Source organism: Lacerta agilis, chromosome 17 (assembly GCF_009819535.1).
Source record: "Lacerta agilis isolate rLacAgi1 chromosome 17, rLacAgi1.pri, whole genome shotgun sequence".
NCBI lineage: Eukaryota > Metazoa > Chordata > Lepidosauria > Squamata > Lacertidae > Lacerta > Lacerta agilis.
Genome location: NC_046328.1, coordinates 32,642,086 through 32,667,657, shown reverse-complemented (window position 1 = coordinate 32,667,657; position 25,572 = coordinate 32,642,086). Strand labels below are relative to the sequence as shown.

General features: G+C 47.9%; 1 protein-coding gene across 1 annotated transcript; it reads left to right on the top strand.

Annotated features, from left to right (window-relative positions):
• Window positions 1–1,797: 1,797 nt before the first annotated feature.
• On the top strand, window positions 1,798–7,070 carry LOC117039197 (protein S100-A16-like). The gene is made up of 3 exons (XM_033136270.1): window positions 1,798–1,927; window positions 4,624–4,814; window positions 6,686–7,070. The coding sequence occupies exons 2-3, from the start codon at window positions 4,644–4,646 to the stop codon at window positions 6,839–6,841; spliced, it is 327 nt and encodes a 108-aa protein (XP_032992161.1). The 5' UTR covers window positions 1,798–1,927; window positions 4,624–4,643; the 3' UTR covers window positions 6,842–7,070.
• Window positions 7,071–25,572: the final 18,502 nt, after the last annotated feature.

Below are 25,572 nucleotides of genomic sequence, written 5' to 3'. Positions count from 1 at the left end.
ACCCGGAAGCTGTCTGTGGACAAACGCCGGCTCCCTCGGCCTACAGAACGAGATGAGCGCACAACCCCAGAGTCGTCTGCGACTGGACCTAAATGGTCAGGGGTCCCTTTACCTTTACCTTTATGAAAAAATGCAAGTCTTCTTTCCATTTAGAACATAGCTAGGAACCTTCTGAGCAGTAGGATGTGCCTCTCCAGGCCTTGGAGGAGCAAGCACACATAGATGGATCTCTCCACAGCTAAAGTCCAACTGATCTCTGCCTGATAATACCACCAGGATCAGGGCCGGATTTAGGTTTGATGAGGCCCTAGGCTACTGAAGGTAATGGGGTCCTTTATATGTCCGGCTGTCCTTTGTCAACAACAAATTGTCGCTGTTTTTTTGTGTTGAATATATGCTATATGGTAATTTATGGACCTAATAGGTATCTAAAGCCATTTGCGCATGTTGCCATGCAACCAGTCAATGCAGAATGTAGGCACCCTATATATAGAAAGGAGCAAACCAGTGATATTTTAGGGAGCAGGCTAGCAGGCGGGGCCCATCACTTACTTTTTGAGGGGGGAAACTTGTCTTATACACGGAAAAGTACAGTAGCTCTGTGCTCTTGACCCCTGCTCATGCTAGCTAGCAAGAATATGCATTGTTTGGTTTGACTGCAAATCTCCCACAGGCTTCTGGTAGGATTCTCTCCTAGGCCTACCTGGAGGTGACAGAGATTGAACTTGGGACTTTTATGCAAAATACTATTCAAGGTCCCCCCCCCCCAAACCAAAGATGAAAGATTGGGTTTTATTTGCTTTACGACTGCCTACGAAGGAATGAATTTTATGCCACTTGGCTTGAACCTTGACCTGAGACCAAGTCCCGCTGAACAGAGTTGGACATTATTTCCAAGTAAACATGCACAGGATTGGACTGTTAATCAAATGCCTTTTATTTATTAGAGATCAATAAATAACTCTGATTGGCTGATAAAGTAGCCAAATACTTCTCAAGATTAATTTCTTAGTGGTGTACTTAAGATGATTTTTTTAAATGAAAAAATAAGAACAATTAAAATTCAGCCTAGTAAAGGTAAAGGGACCCCTGACCATTAGGTCCAGTCGTGTCCGACTCTGGGGTAGTGGCGCCCATCTCACTTTACTGGCCGAGGGAGCCGGCGCACAGCTTCCAGGTCATGTGGCCAGCATGACTAAGCCGCTTCTGGCGAACCAGAGCAGAGCACAGAAACACCATTCCCCTCCGGAGCAGTATCTATTTATCTACTTGCACTTTGACGTGCTTTCGAACTGCTAGGTTGGCAGGAGCTGGGACCGAGCAACGGGAGCTCACCCCGTCGCAGGGATTCGAACCGCCAACCTTCTGATCGGCAAGCCCTAGGCTCTGTGGTTTAACCCACAGTGCCACCCACATCCCTTAAGCATGATTTAGCAGGTGCCAAAAAAGAATTCAGAGACGCCAATATTCTGCTGCCACACTGAAATATTGACCTTGCGGGTGAACTGGTCCCAAGTTGTTAAGAGGTTTATTTACTAACAGCAACACTGTGAACTTGTCCCAGCTTGTAGCAAATCTACAGCCAATGCAGTTGCCTTTCAGCACAGGATCCTCTGATTTTGCAACGGCCTTGCTCTCTGGCTTGCTTCCTGATCCCAGTGCCAGGTGGGCCGTTTAGTGCTATCCGGAGGAAAAGTCCCGAAGGGAGTGTCTGGGGAAAGGGGGAGTGGGGAGGGAATGTTCCTCTTTAAAAGGAAATTGGAGCCGGCCTCATGACGTAGGTACCTAAACTGGAGCTGGGAGGTGCCTAATCTCATAGAACCCCCACTCTGGCAAAGCACTGGGGGAACAGGACCGAGACAGGCAGGCAGGCAGGCAGGTCCAGATTTCTTTGGCCAACACGCCACACGCTCTGCAATTGTGCGAGGTAAGGAATGTTCAACATGCCGCTGTCCGTTTGCTTATCGGACGGGCCGGAAAGGGTGAAATGCAAAACTTTCTTTCAAACTCTGAGCAAAAGGACATGCCTCTGCAGGCCATTGTCCCGCCGGCATGCCAGAGAAATGACTCCACAGAAGGGAAAACATCTGGTATAAAAGAGGCGGAAGCGAGGGGGGAAGGAATCGGGACAGGGGGGCAGGAATAAAGAACTCAGATCTGGTGTTTGGGGAAGGGTCTTGCCAAGCTACTGGGTCTTGACTTGAGTTGGGCTGGCGCCAGTCTTGTATAATCGCCTCATTGGTATTCCCTAGGTCCACCGAGGTGAGTTAAGTTGACACGGGTGAAGGCACATGGTCGGATTCCCCACTAACTAATCTCTGTCTGATATTGCTCTGTCTAGCTCGGTGTGCCCTACATGGGCTGGCAGCGGCCCTCCAGGGTTTCCAGAAGTTAGTCTCGCTCCCTCTCCCAGCCCTGCCTGGAGATTCCGGGGATCCAACCTTCTGCACAGGAAGGATGTGATCTACAAATTAGCTACAGCCACCTCGCAGGGCTGTTGTACGGATAAAACGAGGAGGGGAGAACCAGGTACACCATTCTGAGCTCCTTGGAGGAAAAGGTGGGTGTGTACAGGTGAAACTCAAAAAATTAGAATATCGTGGAAAGGTTCATTTATTTCAGTAATTCAACTTAAAAGGTGAAACTAATATATGAGATAGACTCATGACATGCAAAGCAAGATATGTCAAGCCTTTATTTGTTAATTGTGATGATTATGGCGTACAGCTGATGAGAACCCCAACTTAACAATTTCAACTTTGGGGTTTTCATCAGCTGGACGCCATAATCATCACAATTATAACAAGCAAAGGCTTGACATATCTCGCTTTGCATGTCATGAGTCTATCTCATACATTAAACTCCAGTAGCTAATGAAAACAATTGCTTACATAAATGGACTTTTCCACAATATTCTAATTTTTTGAGTTTCACCTGTATATACAGGCGTACCTTGGAAGTCGAACGGAATCCCTTCCGGAAGTCCGTTCGACTTCCAAAACATTCGGGAACCATAGCGCGGCTTCCGATTGGCTGCAGGAAGCTCCTGCAGCCAATCGGAAGCCTCGCCAGACGTTCGAAAACCGGAACACTCATTTCCGGGTTTCGTTTGTTCGTGAGCCAATTTGTTTGGGAGCCAAGGAGTTTGAGATCCGAGATACGACTGTACATGTAATAAAAAGAAAACAAAATTGCTATATGGATAAAGTAAGGCGCCAGTCCTCATGGTAGTGAAGAAAGGGCTGGTTAAGATAGGAACAGAGCAAGCTGCCGAACACTTGAGTCAGAGCATTAGTGCTGTCCGCACTGACTGGGAGAGGCTGTCAGGGATTTCAGGCTGGATTCGCTCTCGTCCCTACCTGGAGATTCCAGGGGTTGAATCTAGGCCCTTCTGCGTGCAAAATTTGTGATTCACCACTGGGCTGTGGTCTTTCCTCTTCTCCACTTTCATTAAGAGCATCAAAAGTGCTCTCAGCTGGATCCCATCATGGCACACTTAGTTCTACATTCCTAGCAAGAATACCGCCGCTCGGTGGTTGGCCAACGGTTTGTGAGAGACCTGGTTCGGTAGCCGTTCTTCCGAATTCACACTTCTCCGAATTTCGCAGTGTGCCATGGGACAAGTGCGGAAGGGTGTAGCAAAAAGCATTAACTTGCAGAAACGAACTCTTATCACTCTGCAGAAATGTGTATGCGTCAGGCGCACGATTCCATCTCAGACCTATACCTAGCAGGAGAAATTCGCATGGAAACGCTGGTGCAATTTCCACGAGGGCTTTAGCGAAGTACATTTGGACTTAAGATTGGAAAAATGAGAACCTCAACGTGAGAGATTTCCCCTGTCCTAGCTAGGGAAGGGAAGGGCCTGTCAATATAGCTTCCTTCAGTTTCTCGTCCCCCCCCACCACAAACTTAAATCCAGTTCTCCAAATTTCTGCAGAAATTTGCATTTTTTTTAAAAAAAAATCCTCATGAAAAATTCACACGTCTCGGTTCCTGCAGAGAAGCAGACCCCAAGTGTGTTAAACTTAGAGGTATGTCCAAGTGGGTGGGTGGGAAGAAGTAAGGGTGATTTCACAGCAAAAGAGCACCCCTGCAATACCCCCCCAACATTCTCCCGATGAAAATAGGGATCCCATTCAATAATAATAATAATAATAATTTTATTTATAAGAGCTTTTTGACAGTGGAATGGTCTCCCACAAGAGGTGGTGGACTCTCTTTCCTTTATGCTGAGGTTGGCTGACCATCTGTCATGTATGATCTAGTTGAGATTCCTGAATTGCAAGGGGGTTGGACTAGATGATCCTCCGGGTCCCTTCCAACTCTACAGTTCTGTGATTCCATTATTTATATTCCCTTTTCCTCCAAAGAGCTCAGGATGGACTACAGGCTTCTCTTCTTCCCCATTTTATCCTCACAACAGCCCTCCGAAGTAGGTTAGGCGGAGAGATTGCAGTTGGCCCAAGGGCAGCCATGCAACTTCATGGCCACAAGGAGGATTCGAACCCAGGTCTCTCCCAGGTCCTGCGCTCACCCTCTAGCCGCTACACCACACATGTCCTGCACATGAACTGGGGAGGGATGCTGCTGGTGGGTGACGCACTTCTGCTCTTCTTCTAGGAGCCAAGGGAGGAGAGGCCATGGCCGGCAACCTCACTGAGCTGGAGGAGGCCCTCCTGACACTGGTGAGGAACTACGACAAATACGCCGAGAAGTCCTTTTTCCTCAGATACTTTTTCGGGAAACAGGGCAAGATCAGCAAGGAAAATTTCGGGAAGATGCTCAACGAGGAGCTCAGCCACATGTTGTCGGTGAGCGAAGGGCAGTGGTGGTGGCGGCGGGTACAGAACATGCTTCCTCATCTAGCTAAGTATTTCCAACACTGACTGGCAGCAGCTTGCCAGGATTTGAGGGAGAGATATCTAGGAGTATGGCTGACAGCAAAGGACCCCGATATATTTCAAGACAACTATGTTAAAAGAAATTTTAAAAAGATTTGGAAATATTGGGGGGGGGGTAAAACTCTCTTTGTTGGGAAGAATTTCAGCCCTAAAAGCAAATGTATTACCAAAAATGTTTTCATTTCAAACGGCACCAATTGTTAATAACTCGGGATGCTTTAAAGAATGGCAAAAGAAATCTCTAAATTTGTCTGGCAGGGGAAGAAACGGAGAATACAATATAAAATTTTGATAGATGCTAAAGGAAGAGGTGGCTTTTCCTGACCAGACTTTCATTTATATTAGCAGCCTGTCATTGTAGGTTAAAAGAATGGGTTGTGTTGGAAAATCAATTGTTGGACTTGGAGGGTTATGGTATTAAGTTTGGGTTGGCATGCAGGTCTATAGTATGACAATGCTAGAATACATAAGAACATTTGAACCATGTTATTAGAAAGAATTCATATAGAGTCCAAAACGTTTTGGAAAGGAAAACACCTCTATAGCTCTCAGTTATAGAAGCAATCTTGTTGGAAAAAACTTAACATTTTGGACTTTACAACAAGAAGTAAACTGAAGAAACTAGAGGAAGTCAGAACTATGTGACGGGTTGAACAAAGTGTTTAAAGGCAACAAGGAAAACAGGTTTATGGACCAAAGTTCCCGTTTGAGAGTGAACTAGTAGAAAAATAGAGAAAACTAATTTCTAGGATGTATAAGATACTGTTAGAATGGGAAACAAAAGATGAAATGGTTAAATCTGCCATGATTCCATGGGCTAGAGGGTGTGGATCACAACACAGATTTAGATCTATAGGAGAAGTTGTGGGAAACAGGTATGAAGTTTATATGAAAATGATTTATAGATGGTCCTTGACACCAAATAAATTGGCTAAAATGTATAAGTCAGAATCAGGTACATGTTGGAAATGTAAAAACAGAAGGTACATTTTATCATATGTGGTGGACTTGTACAGTACCCAAGGGATAGGGAGATGATATACAGTGAAGAAATTTAAGAGATCTCTCCCCCAAAATACCATAATATTTTCTTTTAGGGTTCACTGGATCAGATGTAGCAAAGAGCAGTTGAAATGGATGGAATGTGCAGAATTAGCAAGTTTTATCTAGTAAAATCAGAGAAAAATATGAAACAGCTTTCAAGGAGGAGTGGAAATATTTGTAGATTGTTTTTAAAAATTGTAAACACGTTAGCATGCTAGCAGGTTTGGAGTAAGTTCAGCGGTAAAGGTTATTTGAGAATACAGTTGTACCTTGGTTTTAGAACACTTTAGTTTCCGAACGTTGGGGCTCCCGAACATCGCAAACCCAGAAGCCAGTGTTCCGGTTTGTGGACTATTTTTGGAAGCCGAACGTCCGGCGTGGCTTCCGCGGCTTCCGGTAGCTGCAGGAGCTTCCTGCAGCCAATCAGAAGCCGCGCTTTGGTTTCCAAACGTTTTGGAAGTCGAACGGACTTCCGGAACGAATTCCGTTCGGCTTCCAAGGTACGACTGGGAGAAGAAGTTATAATTATGCAGCAGCTAAAGATAACCAGGAGAAAACCATGGAAGGGTAGGAGGAAAGTCGGCTTTAAAAGTGAAAGTATCCTGGAAAATGTTTGATTAATTGTATTTTATTTCGGGGTGGGTTTCCATACCCTTAGGCTTTAGATCTTCCATTCCTGTTTTTCTCACTAGTTTCGTTCCTTCTCCTCCTTACTCCTTCCCCGTCACTCCTTCCAGAACACCGACAACAAGACCGCCACCCAAGGAATGTTTGCTGACATGGATTTAGATGAGGACGGGAAAATGAGCTTTGACGAATATTGGAGGCTGATTGGTGGCATCATCAACCAACTTTTGCACGTGAAGCAACAGAATCAGGAGCTTGATGGATGATGGAGCATGAGAGCCCGCAGGAGAGAACATGTCAGTGCTCCCCCACCCCAACCGAGGCCCCCGCCCCATTCTGACCCTGCCTTAACTTTGCCATCGTTCCTGCTCCCCCTACTGGCTGGGCTGCACAGGACATTTCCCAATGGCAGATCTTCTGGAAGCCAAACATGGACCTGTCCGTAGAAATTGCCTGTCCGTCTGTTGAATGGCTTTTGTACGGCTGCACTCGGGACGCCGTTTCCAGAGGGTGGTGGGCGGTAGGAGGGAGGGCTGCCACGCTTCGGGGACTGCAACCAGACCATAGCTGTCAAGTTTCGGATTTGAAAATAAGGGATCAGCACCCTCACCTGCCCCGGGACAATCTACAGTTCTCAGGGACAGTCCACGCCGCGGTAATCCCCCCAGGCTACAATTAATTTACACCAGGAAAGAGCTCCCAGGAAAGAGAAATCAGGGCAGACAAAATAAAGCACTTATTCCTACAGCACCGGTTAACCTCTGAACTCCCTGCCACAGGGAGCAGCGATGGCCACCAACTTGGATGGCTTTAGAAAAGGATTAGGCAATTCATGCAGGAGGAGAGGACCACTGATGGCTTCTGGCCAGGTTGGCTCTGCTCTGCCTCCAGTTCGGGCAGCAATGCTGAATCGGAGCACCTGTTGCCGAGAAATCTTCGTCTATTTTATCTTCTTCTTTATATATCTGTCTGTCCATCTGTTTGTTATTAGGTATTCATATTCCACCTTTCTCCAAGGAGCTCCCTGGTCCTAGTCCTCATTTAATCCCCAAAACCAGTCCTGTGAGGTAGCAGGCAGGCAGGCAGGCAGGGCTGAGAAATGCAGGGACCAAGGGTCCCCAGACTCCAACTCCCTTCCGGAAATTAGGGAAATTTAAGGATATCAACAATAAGGGATAGCAGCGGGAAACGCTGGAATAAGGAGTTCCCGCAAAAAGGAGCTTGACAGCTATGAACCAGACTGTCAGCTGTGATGATGAAGACTTGGACTCGCGATGTCAGAGTCATGTGATTTCTCTCTGACAGCTCAGAGTTAAGCTATGGAACTCTTTCCCAGGAGGCAAGGATGCCCACCAGCTTGGATGCCGAGGGTTAGAGGAGGAGAAGGCCATGCTCAACCTCAATGTTTCTGAATACCAGTTGCTGGAAACTCAGGGGAGAGAGGGCCCTTGGGCTTGGATCTGCTTGCTGCTCCTCCCACAGGTATCTGGTGGCCCCGTGAGAACAGGATGCTGGGCTAGATGGGCCATTGGCCCGATCCAACAGCCTCTTCTTCTGTTCTTATCCTCTTTTAATGTCATCCACTGCTGCCTCTTGTGGCAGTGAGTTCCATAGTTAGGCACCTTAAAAAAAAAAAAAACTCACACAATTATTACAACACTGAAATCCAAGTGGTGTATGGTTTGCTTTGTTAAAAACAGCGTCAGCCGCTGGAGTTTCCTATTCTTTCAGAAGCAGCATGTTCCAAACATTGTGGCTTGCACAGGCTACAGGATGGGAGACTCCCTCTCCAACTCCTTAACTCGCTCTCCTGGGTCTAGCGACCTGATAACTTGCATGCACAGTGGTATCTCGGTTTAAGAACAGCCCTGTTTACGAACGATTCAGTTGCGAACTCCGCAAAACGGAAGTAGCGTCCCGGTTTGCGAACTTACCTTGGTCTAAGAACGGAATCCGAACAGTGGGAGGGCACCCGGTGGGAGACCTCATTAGGGAAAGTGCGCCTCGGTTTAAGAAAGGTTTTGGTTTAAGAACGGACTTCGAAAGGATTAAGTTCGCAAACCGATGTACCACTGTACAAGCGACGAGAGAAAGAAAGAAAAGAAAAGAAAGAAAGAAAAGAGAAAAGAAAGAAAGAAAGAAGAAAAAGAAAAAGAAAGAAGAAAGAGAAGAAAAAAAAAAGAAAAAAAAAAGAAAGAAAAAAGAAAGAAAGAAAGAAGAAAGAAAGAAAGAAAAAAGAAAAGAGAAAGAAAAAGAAAGAAAAAGAAAAGAAAAGAAAAAAGAAAGAAAGAAGAAAGAAGAAAGAAGAAAGAAAGAAGAAAGAAAGAAGAAGAAAGAAAGAAAGAAAGAAAGAAAGCATGTTTCTGGCCACAGCAGGCATGTTCTGCGTTCTAGGACCTTTTTCCTGTTGCAATTCAGTCCCAGTGAAGAACTGAAGCATCTGTTGGCCTATGCCTCATCTAGCAGGGCCTGCCTTTCATGAGGAACGGGTCCACAGCTGTTTGATGCTCCCAGGACCTGTGCCTTGCTGCTGTCATGGCCTGGGATTCAGACTCAGATGCTGAACCTGAGGGATCCCAGCCTGCACAGGAGTCCTTGCCTCCAGAACCAGCTGAGCCGGGGCTAGGGCTTGAGTCTGAAGGGACCTCACCTGTGCCGGGTCCTCAGGTGCAGGCATCAGCAGAGTCTGCTCTGGCTCCTGATGGGATGGAGGACCCATTGCCTGCAGGTGGTCCACTCTAAGCTGAGGCGGCCCCTGGGTCCGGTAACCCACCAGCCTCTCCTGAGCTGCAGAGGCTCAGGGCAGAGAGGCAAAGGGAACTAACTTCCTGCAGGAGGAGTGCTCGCCTCCAGGCCAGAAGGAGAGGCGAGTCACTGGAGGATCAGGGCTGCCCTATGCCTCGGGGCAGATAAAGGCCGGCCAGCCCCAGCCCCAAGTTGCGTGAGCAACACATTTGCTAACGTGTGCCTGCCTGTGTCCTCATGCCTGTTCCTGACCTGTGCCTTGCCCTGCTCCCTGCCTTGCTCCCCGCCAGACTGACCCCTGTTGGACTCCTGGACCTAGGACGGACTTAGACCCTGCTTCGCAGACGAACCCCCGGGGCCAGCACAGCTGCTAGCAAACACCCTAGAGCTAAGCCCCAGGGTTGGATGTGCAACAGAAATGATCATCTGTCATGAGGCCCTTTCTTTTATTCCATATCTAATCTTCCAACATCTTCACTGGACTTCCACAAATTTTAGTGTTAAGCGAGAGGGAGAAGAACATCTTTTCTCTATCCGCTTCCCCCATGACGTGCATAACGGAATCGATCTGCAGCGCTAAATGTTTAGGTATAGTAAATATTAGGATTTAATTAGAAATTGTGTGTTATAACTGGAATGCTGTATGTTCTAAGACAGTTTCAGTGTGTCTTAGAAAGGGGGTTGTGCAAGGGGGCTGAGGTGTTTATATGTAAAGACTGTGAGAATGTAAAATCCATGAGAGAATGTGCAATCCATTGTATCGTACTGCGTGGACCTACTTCTGAGCATCAGCAATGAGCATGTGAACAGTTAATTAACCTAGGCACAGGTAAATGTCCTAAACGTGTACCATTCTTTAATCCTAGTCAATCAACAAGTGTCGCCTAGTGATTTCAGGCTCTTATGGCAGCTTGTACAACAGTGAATGAAATTCCCCCCAAACCTCAGGCTTTATATGCATTATTTTACACAATGATGTCTCGTCTGATTGGCTGATTCTGTCTTCCCTCCTGGAGCCTGATTGGGCTGCTCCTGCTGGCCAATCAGGTGTTGCATTCTAGGATCCTACTGGCCTAATAGGCTGATTAACTTCCTCCTGGGGTCTGATTGGGCTGCTCCTGCAGGCCAATCAGGTTGTTGCGTTCCACAATCCTACCTGCCTATTGTTCCTACTCTCCAAGCTTAGTGCATAACATCAGGTTATCTGACACCTGGGGGGATTAAACATTAGTACTTAAAAGCATCGAAAGAATGGACCACTAGAATGAAACGGAATAAAGGAGAGTCTTGGAATGAAGTGCTACACTACTGTGGGGAACAAACCCCTCTTGTAAGATCTGGACCCGCTTCATGCAGACTGGAGGTGTAAATCTGTGAATAAACTGTATTTCTTAAAGCCCACAACAGTCTCCGCTGTGTCTCAGTCCCATCGTTGAGCCCAGACACTGAGGTCCAGCTCCGAGGGCCTTCGGGCGGTTCCCTCGCTGCTAGAAGTGAAGCTACAGGGAACCAGGCAGAGGGCCTTCTTGGTAGTGTGACCCTCCCGTCAGATGTCCAGGAAATAAACAACTACCTGATTTTTTAGAAGACACCTGAGGGCAGACCTGTTTAGGGAAGTTTCTAATGTTTGGTGTTTTATCGTGTTTTAATATTCTGTTGGGAGCCGCCCAGAGTGGCTGGGGAAGCCCAGGCAGATGGGACGGGTATAAATTATTATTATTATTATATTATTATTATTATTATTATTATTATTATTTATTATTTAATTATTATTATTAATAATGTGTGCCCAGGACCCCATGGGCTCTTGCCACTGCACGGCAGAGAGAGGGGCAGGCACCTGACTTTTGTAACAATAATTTTTATAGAGTTCTGTCATCATTTCTCTAAGCTAAGAAGTCCCGAAAGGTCAACAACATCTGGGGAGGGACACAGGTTCCCCATCCCAGATCTGGAACCATTTTTTTTCTCCACACAATTGCTAACTAATAGATGGAGAAAACTGTGACTCTCCTGGTGGTGTTTGACTCCAACTCCCATCTGACCCGTCAGCCGGGATAGCCCGTGATCGGGGATGTGGGCCTGACAACACCTGCAGGGCCATGCCTTTCCTAAGCCCCGTTAAGAGAGGTGGAATGACGAGCTTTCCGGAATGACGACCGCATTGAACAGAAATGCAAATAATAGTACCACTATATTCTGCTCTGGTCAGACCTCACCTGGAATACTGTCTCCAGTTCTGGGCACCACAGTTCAAGAAGGATACTGACAAGCTGGGACGTGTCCAGAGGAGGGCAACCAAAATGGTCAAAGGCCTGGAAACGATGCCTTATGAGGAACGGCTTAGGGAGCTGGGTATGTTTAGCCTGGAGAAGAGAAGGTTAAGGGGTGATATGATAGCCATGTTCAAATATATAAAAGGATGTCATATAGAGGAGGGAGAAAGGTTGTTTTCTGCTGCTCCAGAGAAGCGGACACGGGGCAATGGATTCAAACTACAAGAAAGAAGATTCCACCTAAACATTAGGAAGAACTTCCTGACAGTGAGAGCTGTTCGGCAGTGGAATTTGCTGCCAAGGAGTGTGGTGGAGTCTCCTTCTTTGGAGGTCTTTAAGTGGAGGCTTGACAGCCATCTGTCAGGAATGCTTTGATGGTGTTTCCTGCTTGGCAGGGGGTTGGACTGGATGGCCCTTGGGGTCTCTTCCAACTCTAGGATTCTAGGATTGTATGATTCTGCGTCCCCAGCACCAGAGGGCAGCAGAGGGAGCTGACAAAGACATGGGGGGGGGGGGCCTCGCAGGGCCTCCCCTGTGGAATGTGCAACACAAAAAAACTCCACAAGGCTCCTGCAGTGGGCAATGGTCAACACAAGGTGGTAGCACAGGCCAGCCGATCGCTCCCTTTGCTATGCTTATTCCAGCGTCTGTTCTGAAATGGCTTCCAGCATTGGAACAACTCTTAAAATGAGAGCTAGACGCTCGCACCATTTCAAAGTTGTTTGTTTGTTTGCTTGCTTGCTATTTATAAACTTTCTATACCGTCCTTCATCCGAGGATCACAGGGTGTGGTTTACAGTATTAAATAATAATAATAATAATCTGCATAATAACAAACAAAACAATAACTCCGCACCAACGCAGTTTAACAAGCTATACAGATTGTTTAATTAGCCAAAGGCCTGGGAGAAGAGGAACGTTTTCTCCTGGCTTGCTCTCTGTCACATGCTCAGAGGCTAACCTGTCACCTCCTGAGCAAAGCAGGGATTTGAACTCGACTCCCAGAGGTGATGTTGAGGGAGCTGCCAAAAGCACCGATTTCTCTCTACATCTTGCGCAGTTGCGACAACCCGGTGCCCTCCAGCTGTACTACAGTTCCCATCAGCCAGTGCCAGTCCCGAGACTCGACGTATCGTAATATATACACCACCACCGTCGTAAAAGAAGTCCGTGATGGGGGGAGCTGCTAATAAACTTTGCTGCGTGGAGTGCCTCTGTTTACAGTTACCAGGCAGACAGACAGACTCTCTCTCTCTCTCTTTCTTCTTTCTTTCTTTCTTATGCTACTCCGTTCCCTCCTGCTCCCAGCAGCCAGCTCTTCCATCAACCACAATCAGTCAGCCCTCAGTCCTCAAAGAGCTATTTGAGGGGTTTTCCTTTGTTTCTTTCCAACAGGGAGGCATTGCTTCTCCAAACTTTTTGGGTTTCCCCAGACCTTGCTCCCCCCCCCCCGGTATTGGGTGTGGGTGGTACTGTGTGGCCACTGAGCGATCTGCCCTCGGGAAAAAAGGGAATTTGTGATTTGTGCATAGCAAGGATAGGGAACCTGCAGGGATCACTAGATCATGTGCAGGAAACCAAGACCTGGGCTTTTATGCCTCTGCACATGTATTTAATATGTGATCCCTGATTGGTTGTGTCTAGGATAAGGGTGGGAAACCTGTAGGCTTCCAGAGGTCACTGGACTACAACTCCCATCCCCCCTGACCATCTGACCATGGTCCACGCTTGCTGTGGCTGATGGGAAGTTGTAGTTCACCAACATCTGGCAGGCCACAGGTTCCCTGTACCTACTTTAGATGTTGCTGGACTTCGACTCCCACCAACTGCTCCAACCAGGGTAGACAATGATGAGGGATGATGGAAGCTGCAGTCCAACAATAAGCCTGGTACTGCTAAGTAGTTTTGTCTAGAGCCAGTGTGGTGTAGTGGTTAAGAGCGGTAGACTCGTAATCTGGGGAACTGGGTTCGCGTCTCCGCTCATCCACATGCAGCTGCTGGGTGACCTTGGGCTAGTCACACTTCTTTGAAGTCTCTCAGCCCCACTCAACTCACAGAGTGTTTGTTGTGGGGGACGAAGGGAAAAGAGAATGTGAGCCGCTTTGAGACTCCTTTGGGTAGTGATAAAGTGGGATATCAAATCCAAACTCTTCTTCTTCTTTCTCCCCATCTTCCTCCTCCCATACCTTCCAACAGCGCGACAGCAAAAACCGAGACATTATCTTATTGGATACCAACTTCCCATTTTTTTTCCTCACAAGAGCAAAAATGGGGAGCTGCAATCTTGTGTAATTTTGCACTGCAATTTCCCACCAGGTACTGTATAGTGCAAAACACACACACACAACCAAACCTGTGCATTTTGGAACACAGCGTGAGATTGTGGACCCGGGAAAATGCGCTTTTTCCAGAGGGAAATCGCACCTCGAAATTTTGTCATGGTGCCCAAAAGCCATGCTCTTGTGAGAAAAAAAACCAGGATGTCCGGTTTCTCCAGGACACTTGTGGGGCATGTCCTCACTGCCGAGTTCTACAAAGGGAAATGTTGAGACGAAGGAGGGGGAGAAAGCTGGCAGCCAAGGTTGCCACCTAGACAGGTTGTAAGTAAGAAGACAGGTGTGGTCCGGCGAGGGGCAGGCAGAGGTTCGTGGGGCAGCCAGCACCCCCAAATGCGTCACTCCCTGCCCGGATCCCTCCAGCTCCTCTCCATGCTGGGCTGTGGAGCAAAAGAGAGAGAGATCTGGCAACACGTTTCAGCAGCTGGCCCAGCCTTTAGACCAGTGGGACGTTTGTCCTGGCTAGCGACGAGGAACCAACAGGGGCGTCGCTGGGGAGGGGCGGTAGGGGCGGTACGCCCCCAGTGACAGGGTGAGCAGCGGCGGGTGGGGGTGACAAGTGGCGGCCCCTCCCGCCACTCCCACGTGCCGCCGCTCCCTCCGTCACCCCGTCCGTGCAGCGCTGCACGGATGGGGTGACCGGTGGTGCGTGGTGCGTGGTGGGAGGGGCCGCCGCTTGTCACCCCCACGCACCGCCGCTCGCTCCATCGCCGTGGGAGCAGCAGCGCATAGTGTATGCGGTGCTGCTGCTCCTGGGGCGACAGAACGAACGGCGGCAAAAGGGAAAGGGGGGAGCAAACGGGCGCTTCCCCCTCTTTTGGCCGCTTAAATGCGCCTGTTTGCTTCCCCCCCCCCCTTTCGGCCGCCCCTTTCGGTGCCAAAAGGGAGAGAAAAGGAAGCAAAGCTGGCGCGTTCAAGCGCCCGCTTTGCTTTCCTTTTTTCTCCTGCGGGGGCATCCCCAGGGGCGTAGCATCACGCTGTGCACGTGCGTCATGATGTCATGACGCATGCACATGCCGCAATGCCCCGCCCCCAGGGGTGCCTCTTGGCTTGCCGCCCCTGGCAGCCAAGGGGCTAGAAACGCCCCTGGGAACCAAATAAATCCCCTTCTTTGTTTGCAAATAAAACTAGTGAGGTGGGGAGGAGCCTCCCGCTGGTCTCCCGGCAACTCGAGGAGGGTGCGTGTTTGCCGATTGAGTCATTGCCTCTCCCCAGGCATCCTGCTTTCCTTCCGAACGCTGCTGGGTTGAGCTGACTCACTTGGCGGAAGAGTGGAGGGATTGGACCAGACTATGCAGAGGGAAGACTATGCAGCGGGACGCGGGTGGTGCTGTGGTCTAAACCACAGAGCCTAGGACTTGCCGATCAGAAGGTCGGCGGTTCGAATCCCCGTGACGGGGTGAGCTCCCGTTGCTCGGTCCCAGCTCCTGCCAGCCTAGCAGTTTGAAGGCACGTCAAAGTGCAAGTAGATGTGTAGGCTCCTATGATGTAAGTGATGGGCCCCGCCTGCTAGCCCGCTCCCTAAAATATCACTGGTTTGCTCATTTCTATATATAGGGTGTCTACATTCTGCATGGACTGGTTGCATGGCAACATGCGCAAATGGCTTTAGATACCTATTAGGTCCATAAATTACCATGTAGCATATAGTCAACAAAAAAACACAGTGACAATTTGCTGTTGACAAAGGACAGCTGGACATATAAAGGGCCCCATTACCCTCAGTAGCTTAGGGCCTCATCAAACCTAAATCCAGCCCTTTCCATCACAGAATCATAGAACTGTAGAGCTGGAAGGGACCCCCGAGGGTCATCTAGTCCAACCCCCTGTAATGAAGGAACCTTTTGCCCGACATGGTCCTCGAACCTGCAACCCTGAGAGTCTCATGCTCTACTGACTGAGCTGTAGTCCAAAACAGCTGGAAAGCACCACCTTGGGGAAAGGCATCCCATAAACACACTTGGTGGTGCTTCCTTCTGAGTAAACGTTAGAGGATCGCGCTGTTAACATTCAAATGCAGCGGAGGCGAACTTTCCCCCATCGTCAGCCCCTGGATCAATTATTTTCTAATTGCCATTTGGCTGCCCATTTCCTGACCCCCAATGCAAGATCTGGCTGGCCTGATTTAAGAGCGTAAACGAGAAATGGGAACACACCCATAAATTTGCATGCATGCGTGACAGATGTAAGGAAATAAGAAAAAGCCGCAGGTTTGTTTCCTCTTAGCCTCAAGAAGTTATTTTATGGATTAGACTAACTGAAATCTTCAAATACTGAGGGACTGAAGAGGTTGCAGCTGTGGGGATTCAGAGTCTAGCAATGTCTGGGGGGAGAAGTGGGGGGGGGAGGAGGAGGAAGTGGATGAGGTGCATTTAAAGGCAATTTTACCTAATTTGTGCTATCTTTCTTTCCCCCCTGATTTGTGCTTTCTGAAACCCCAGGCAAACTAAAAAGCAGCCACCTTCCAAAGCCCTGGGTTCCTCGAATTCTGCCGTGCCCCGTCAGGCATACAAAAACGCATATATTTGGGTAATGTTACTTGTTACAGCATCTTAAAAAGCAGAGACATCACCTTGCCGACAAAGGTCTGTATAGTTAAAGCTATGGTTTTCCCAGTAGTTATGTATGGAAGTGAGAGCGGGACCATCAAGAAGGCTGATCGCCGAAGAATTGATGCTTTTGAATTATGGTGCTGGAGGAGACTCTTGAGAGTCCCATGGACTGCAAGAAGATCAAACCTATCCATTCTTAAGGAAATCAGCCCTGAGTGCTCACTGAAAGGACAGATCCTGAAGCTGAGGTTCCAATACTTTGGCCACCTCATGAGAAGAGAAGACTCCCTGGAAAAGACCCTGGTGTTGGGAAAGATGGAGGGCACAAGGAGAAGGGGACGACAGAGGATGAGATGGTTGGGCAGTGTTCTCAAAGCTACCAACATGAGTCTGACCAAACTGCGGGAGGCAGTGAAGGATAGGCGTGCCTGGCGTGCTCTGGTCCATGGGGACATGAAGAGTTGGACAAGACTGAACGACTGAACAACAACAACTTGTGCATAAAAAATGGACCTGCCAGTGAAAATGATGCAGAAGAATCCATTATTTTAGGGAAAATTTTACTGGCACAACGTACATCTTAAGGAAAACTGCACACAAATTGCAAGAAAACCAAAACAATAAAACCATGAGTTTTTCAGGAGAAAGAGGCACTGAAATGATGGTGAATTTTCATGAGGATTGGTTAACAACAACAACAAAAATAATAACAACAGACAGATGTGGAAATATGGAGAAAAGACCAGAATTGGGGGGGGGGGATAAGAAACTGAGAAAAAAACTGATTAAAATATTGATCCATACCTCTTGCCCACCAAGTCCTACCAGATAATCACGATCATCATAATTTTATTATTAAATTTTATTATCGAAGATGACTTTTAAAGAGGGTTAGATAAATCCATGGAGGAGTGGGCTATCGATGGCTACCAGCCACACTGGCTATGGTCTGCCTCCTGCTCTTGAACTCGGATCCTGCTTATGGGCTTTTTCATAGCGGCATCTGGTTCGCCACCATGAGAACAGGATGCTGGACTAGATAGGCCCTGATCCAGCAGGGCTCTTACTCTTTATGTTCTTACTCCAAGAGTAGACCAAGCAGCTGCTTTGTTTATTTCTATACCGCAATGCCATTTGAAGATTTTTTTTAAAAAAGATATCAAAGCTCTTTACAGCAATAAAACGTACAATTCGTGCAGCACGATAACCATAAAAACAGACATTGTGGAAGGATGCGTTCTTAACCAGCAGAATGAAGTTGCAGAATAGAAAAAAAGTTTCCAGCAAGTGTAATTTAAAAGCCCCCCGCTAAATCTCTAGTGGCAGAGAGTTCCGCAGGACCGTGCCGACCGACACTAAAAGCTCGGCTTCTCGCTGTTGTCAAATGAGCCTCGCCAACTTGATTTTGTCATGCCCATTCCCCTAGTAGGTCTACTCTGAGCAGGGCTCAGACAGGTTCCAGAAGGTGGGTTCCCACCAGGCCGATGTTGCTTGTTTCGGGAGTCACCGGTCTTTGCTGCTGAAATCGGGGCCTGTTTCATGGGTGACTGGCCATCGGACAATGCAGGCGCCTACTCAGATGTGCTGGGCGACGGGAAAGGCAGAGAGGATTCGAGAGTCGGGCACGGGACAGAGTGTGACAAGAAGACAAAAGGGGTTGTGTGCCTCTGTGTGCGCAGCTAAATAAATGGCCAGCTGCCTGCGTGCAGCTCAGAGAACTAAGGTCTGCAGGTTTGTGCAAGCAGCATTGATCCAAGGGTAAAATACACTCCGGCCCCAAACTGTGCCCTCGAGAAGACTCAAGTATCAATTCGTTTAAGCTGCATTAAAAAATGCAGCTTCGAATGGCAAAGGATTCAAAAGGCATAAAATTGCAGCTTTGACACCGGCAGGAATTCCTGCATCGCAGGGGGCTGAATTAGATGACTCTTCCTATGGTGTCCCTTCTGTGAAAAGAAGCAGAAGATCAACAGGTGGAGATGGTTAGTACCTCCGTCCTGAGCTGTGAACTCAAGATCAACTGCTGATAACTGCTGTTCGACAGGGGAATTTGCTGCCAAGGAGTGTGGTGGAGTCTCCTTCTTTGGAGGTCTTTAAGCAGAGGCTTGACAGCCATCTGTCAGGAATGCTTTGATGGTGTTTCCTGCTTGGCAGGGGGTTGGACTGCATGGCCCTTGTGGTCTCTTCCAACTCTAGGATTCTATAACAACAGCAGCAACAACAACAATAACAACCACAACAACAATTTATTTCTACCCTGCCCATCTGGCTGGATTTCCACAGCCACTCTGGGAGGCTTCCAACAAAAGGTTAAAAATACATTAAAACATCAGTCATTAAAAACTTCCCTAAACAGGGCTGCCTTCAGATGTCTTCTAAACGTTGAATAGTTATTTCCTTGACATCTGATGGGAGGGCGTTCCACAGGGCAGGCGCCACCACCGAGAAGGCCCTCTGCCTGGTTCCCTGTAACCTCACTTCTCGCAAGGAGGGAACCGCCAGAAGGCCCTTGGAGCTGGACCTCAGTGTCTGGGCTGAACGATGGGGGTGGAGACGCTCCTTCAGGTATACAGGACCGAGGCCGTTTAGGGCTATAAAGGTCAGCACCAACATTTTGAATTGTGCTCGGAAACATATCAGTCATTAAAAACTTCCCTAAACAGGGCTGCCTTCAGGTGTCTTATAAAAGTCAGATAGTTGTTTATTTCTTTGACATCTGATGGGAGGGCGTTCCACAGGGCGGGCGCCACTACCGAGAAGGCCCTCTGCCTGGTTCCCTGTAACCTCACTTCTTGCATGGAGGAAACTGCCAGAAGGCCCTCAGAGCTGGACCTCAGTGTCTGGGCTGAATGATGGGGGTGGAGATGCTCCTTCAGGTATACAGGGCCGAGCAGGAAAGAGATTTAGGACTATGCCAGAATTCCATCCCCATCTCACCCCTCGAATTAATCCTGTTGACTTATGGAACTCACCGCCACAAGAGGCTGGGATGGTCAATACCTTTAAGAGACGATGGCGCCTGTTGTTATTACTGCTCATCAGGAGATGGTGCCGATACAGACAATTACCAGACACAATTGCTAAATGAACCCTCCATGGATAGTGGCACTCTACTGTTGAAGACCCATCACTAGGGGACAATAGCAGGACAGGCCGATTGCTCTCGTGCTTATGGGCTTCCCTCTGGGGCATCTGGCTCGCTGCTGTGGGTGACAGATGCTGGACTAGTTGGGCCTTTGGTCTGACCCAGCAGAGCTCTGCTTAGGATAATAGTCCAGCTAGTTCGGGACAAAGCCTCCAGGAGCAGAGGCAGTCTACCTCTGAATAAGAGCATAGCTGTCAACCCTCCCTGCTGTTCCCCACTGCTATAATAAGGGAATTTCCCACAAAAAAGGGAAAGGTTGACAGCTATGAAGAGGCGCTCTAAGCTGTGACAGGGACTCAGAACCCAGATAAAGGAAGTCAAGTAAAATTAAATTAAACTTCCTCCTTATCTACTAAGACAAGGATAGGGAAACTCAGGCCCAAGGGGGCAGGTGGGGGGGGCAGACCTCTCTGCCTGGCCCTTGGGACTCTTCCCAGGCCACCCCACTCAGTGGTCTTCCTCGTCACCCTCCTCAAGTATCTCTGCCTTGCCGGGGCGTGTCCTTGAACTCTGACCGTGCCTCTTGTGTGGGTGGATAGAAGGCAAAAAGGTGTGGGTAGAAACACAAGCAACAATTACAGCCCTCTCCTTTGGCCCTGGATCCATCCGCCACTGACAGGTGGCCCCTGCAATGTTCCTTTGGAAGAAATCCGGCCCTCGGACGGAAAAAGGCTCCCTGTCTCTTTATCAGGCGGAAGGGACAGAGGTATCTGTGCAGTCCACCCACCGACAGGACCTTTGCAAAGAAAGCTGGTTTCAGTTTTTTCTGGCCGGGCAAGAAATCCATTCCGAGCTTCTGAAGCCGGCGGGTTTCAGGTCCAGCTTTCTGCCTCCTTCCAGATGTCAGCTGCTTTGCTCACTTTCCCCTGTGGCAGGCTAGGCCCGAGGCAGCTGGGATGGGCGCTGCGATTACAGTGTGTGTGTGTCCCTCCGAGCGATTCCTTCAGCCTCCGCTGTCCGAAGTTTTGCAAGGCTGAGTCACCCCCTCACAATGGAGCTACTCCCTTTGCCCCGAGGCACCACACCCTGGCATGGAGGACAGAGTGCCAGGCTGCAAGGGAAGCAGTGTGGAAGGAAGTCTTGCCTGCCCCTTGCAGAAAGGGGTGCAGCTCTCGGTTGTGGGTTCATAGGCAGCTGTCTTATACTGAGTCAGACCACTGGGTCCATCTAGCTCAGCACTGTCTGCTCTGACGGGCAGCATCTCTCCAAGATTTCAGTCTGGGGCCTCCTGCTTACAAGGTAGAGACTCTGCCACTGAGCTATGCCCCTTGTCATGATGATTCATCCCGCCTTTCTTGTTTTTTGAACACCTGGAGACTCGTGGTTTCGTGTGCACTGGGGGGGAAAGACCAGAGACAGGACTGGCATAGTGCCAACTCCAGATTTCTGAATCCAAAGACGGCAAACATGAATTTGCATCCTTGATTTGACAACTCCTTTGGTTCTTTACAGAAGGGTTGTGTGCTTCCGCAATCATTTCCATTTGCATCGAGGTTCCCACAGAAAGTGAGCCAGCTTTAATCCCTCCATGCAAAACTGCCCCCCCTCCCTCTCCTTTGCGGTAAATCACAAGATTTAAACAGGAAAGGTCAAAGCGCTGGAAATATCTGGGATGCAAACGCTGGTTTGTAGGTATAGGTGCAAATTTCAGAATTAAAATGCGACAGGTGGCAAGACAACCGAGACCCCCATCCAAATCAATTAAACCGCCGCACACCTCAGATCACCACCAAATCAGTTCTTCAGTTCATTGACCCCAGATTAATTTTGGAACAGATCCTGCTTCAGATCAAAGCTCTCCCCCCCCCCTTTCAATTATATCCATTCATTATCTGAAATGAAATTTTAAAATATCCTACCCAGGAATCTCTCCCCCCTCCCTCCACATCACTTTCACTGGGAGCATTTAGAAAAGTATCTGGGGGCTCACCCTGCACAAAATACCTGCCTAAAAAGGCGGCTTGAGTAAGAGTGTTGAAGATTCACAGCGCCGTTCAAAAACCTTTGTAAGCTCATTGCAAAAGGAAGGACAATTGTAGTTGCTTCTTTTAAAATACCTCCCAACGTTGTATTTTTTTTTCCTTACGATGGCATTTAGATCCCACCTGTTCCTCCAGGGAGCTGAAGACACCATACACATACTTCTCTCCATTTTACCTTCACGACAACCCTGTGAGGTAGGTTGGGCTGAGAGATGGCAACTGGTTCCACCCACCCACCCACCCCTGGCATGTGGCCCCAGGAAAAGTTGCCTAGAGTGGAATGTGGCCCTCGGGTTGGAGAATGTTCCCCATCTCGGCTGTAAGATCTGGCTTGTTCTCTGAGATGACAAACCTATATCTGGGACTCTGTGTTTCTGCCACGTATGGTTGCCAACGAGAGCTCACCCGGCTGGGGGGTAGGGTAAAATTACCTGCACATTAAAAAAAAACCATGGGCGGCACTGTGGGTTAAACCACAGAGCCTAGGGTTTGCCAATCAGAAGGTCGGCAGTTCAAATCCCTGCAACGGGGTGAGCTCCCATTGTTCAGTCCCAGCTCCTGCCAACCTAGCAGTTTGAAAGCACGTCAAAGTGCAAGTAGATAAATAGGTACCACTCCAGCGGGAATGTAAACGGTGTTTCCGTCCACTGCTCTTGTTTTGCCAGAAGTGGCTTTGTCATGCTGGCCACATGACCCAGAAGCTGTACGCCGGCTCCCTCGGCCAATAAAGCAAGATGAGTGCCACAACTCCAGAGTCGGACACAACTGGACCTAATGGTCAGGGGTCCCTTTACCTTTAAAAAACCTAGAACCCAGGAGCAAATATTCTAGGAGATAGCCTTGTCCCTGAGATGCATGCTGGAAGTTTTCTCCCCCCCCCCCCACAAATCATTCGACCTCCTCCGACCCGCAGCTGGGAGTGGTATAGCTTGGTGATTTGCTAGCTCAGTGACAGAAAACAAGGCTGTGCAGATTAGATCTGTTCTTTAAGGCGTGTGGATCAATAATTTTAAAAAAAGAATGTTCTCTGAAAGCTAGAACAATCAGAAAAATTAGGCACGGTTATACAAGGCAGGGGCGGGGAGGGAAAATATTAGTTCACCGAGAGATCTCACGCCACCGTCACCTTCACAAAATCAATAGAAAACCTCTCATGCAAAAGTTCAGACTCGCCACTGTGGCCCCGCCCACTTCTGTGGCCTCTGACCCCGCCCACCCCTGTCTTGCAGTCCTCAGAAGGTCCCCTATGAGGGTATGTGGGGGCCAGGAAAAAGTGACCCGTTAAGGAGCAGCCGATCCATCAGGCTGTAGCAGATGGAGCGAGAGGGGAGAAGCAGGATCTCTCCATCTTCTGAGCTAGAAGGCAGCTCCAGTGGTCTCTTTTCTCCATCAGCTGTCACCTGCCAGCAGCCGCTCGATCAATCTCCAGCAGATACTGGGAGAGGAGGGAAGGAGGGCCACTCCATCAGCTCTGCTGAGATACCAGCGACCTTTGCCTCCGCCTTTCCTTGAAATGCCCCACCCCAGCTGGTCGTGAGAAGGCCTTGTTAACTCAGATCTTGCACCTGACTTTGCTATTTCTTCCGCCCTCCCCATCCATTTTTCCTTTTGTGCCATGTCTGTTTGAGGATTGTAAACCCGAGGGCAGGGCACTGCCTTGTTTGTGTTGATCTGCGAGTTGTTCTAGGAGCCTTGTTTGGCAGAAAGGTGGGATAACAATTCTTCAAATAATTTTTTGTTTAGTGGGGTTTCCCCCCCCCCCACCCCTTGTCTCTTCCAGCTACGCCTCCCTGTTGTAAACTGGATCGGAGCAGAGTGATTCACCCAGCCTGCCACCTCCTTATCAAACAAACTCACATTCCCACCCACACCCCAATGCAAACAGGAGGTAACAATTTGTGCAAATCTCTCCCCTCCCCTTACAAACACAATAAACTTTGGCTGATGAACCAAGGAGATATTCTACCCATAAGCCCTCCGTGATCCTGTTCCAAAAATTTAACCAAGAATGGGGAAATATATATATATAGATTACTTTAAAGAACACTGTAAATACGTTAAAACATTAGCAGGATTGATGTAACATTTATGAAGTAATGGTGGAATTAGGATTGGAAAAGAAGTTGGAATTGTTTGGAGAAATATAATTATATGCAAGGAGAAGAAAAGGGGGGGGGTGGAATGGAAACCAGGGGGAGTGGGGAGGAAGTCAAACAATGCAAATTGGGATTGGATGTGTATGTATAAGAAGAAGGAAAATGTTCTCATACTAAAAAATTGAAAAATAAAATATATTAAAAAAAACCAACACCCCAGTTTCCGAGAGAACTTGATAACGCAGATGTAAAATCATGGTTGGGAGACCAAATGAAATTATCTGTATCACACAAAGTTTCTAGAAACCGCAGGAGGGAACAGTGCTCTTGTGCTTGGATCCTGCAGGTGTTAGAACAGGATGTCAGACTAGATGGGCCTTTGGCCTAATCCACCACACTTTTTATTATTATTTATTTCTATTTACTTATTAAGAGTATTTTAATTTCAGTGTGGGACACCTAAGAACACATGGAGCATGTGCAACAAATAAGAGCCAGTGGTGGTTTAGTGGTTAGAGCATCGGACTGGCACCCAGGACTCAAGAGACCTGGGTTCAAATCTCCACTAAGCCACAAAGCTCATTGGGCGATCTTGGGAGACAGAGAGAGAGAGAGAGAGAGAGATGCCTTATAACTTGCAGGCTGAACTTGGCTTGCAGTGCCAGTTATTGAAATCCATGGTTAATTATTAATATTTTTAACCAACCAGCCAATGATTGCATATTTACCAGTGAATTCACCACAGCCCAAATGCTAGCCAAGGGCCTTCTGAAACTCCCTTGAGTGCCAGAGAGAGAGAGAGAGAGAGAGAGAGAGAGAGAGATTTAGAAGATATTTGAAGAGGCAGCCCTGTTTAGGGAAGTTTTTAATGTGTGACATTTTAATGTATTTTTAATCTTTGTTGGGTGCCACCCAGAGTGGCTGGGGCGATGCAGCCAGATGGGTGGGGTACAAATAAATTATTATTATTATTATTATTATTATGAATGGGATCATCACTCCAAGGGCTTCTCTTTTCTCTGATCTCTCCAGGTGCAACAGGTAACCTTCAGTTACACTTTTTTTTTTACAGGTGGGTAGCCGGGTTGGTCTGCCATAGTCAAAACAAAATCAAAACTTGTTTCCAGTAGCACCTTAGAGACCAACTGGGTTTGTTCTTGGTATGAGCTTTCGTGTGCATGCACACTTCTTCAGATACTTCTTCAGGTATCTGAAGAATAGAATAGAATAGAATAGAATAGAATAGAATAGAATAGAATAGAATAGAATAGAATAGAATAATTTATTATTGGCCAAGTACATTTTCCAACATACTTGGAATTTGTTTCGGCTACATTGCAATGTAAACATACAGACACTGTTCCTCTCACAATACAAAGAAGTAAAGAAACCCCACCCAAGTGTGCATGCACACGAAAGCTCATACCAAGAACAAACTCAGTTGGTCTCTAAGGTGCTACTGGAAAGAATTTTTGATTTTGTTTTGACATATTTTTTTTGCAAAGGAACTTCCCACAGCGCAACACATCTATGCATGTTGTTTTCTGCTGTACATGCCATTTTAGGCATGCTTAACCCTAGTACAGTCGTACCTCTGAAGTCGAACAGAATCCGTTCCGGAAGCCTGTTCGACTTCTGAAACATTTGAGAAAAAGATGTTGACAATTTCCTTCCCAAAAAAACCAGAGATGTTTTTATTAAGCATAATAGACAAAGAAATACCAAATAAGTCGAAGGAAGTTTTCTTATACGCAGCTGCAGCGGCCCGATTAGTAATTGCAAGAGGATGGAAACACCATGAGGCACCTAATGTCGTGGACTGACAAATCAAACTGCAAGAACTAGCGGAGATGGCTCTACTTACA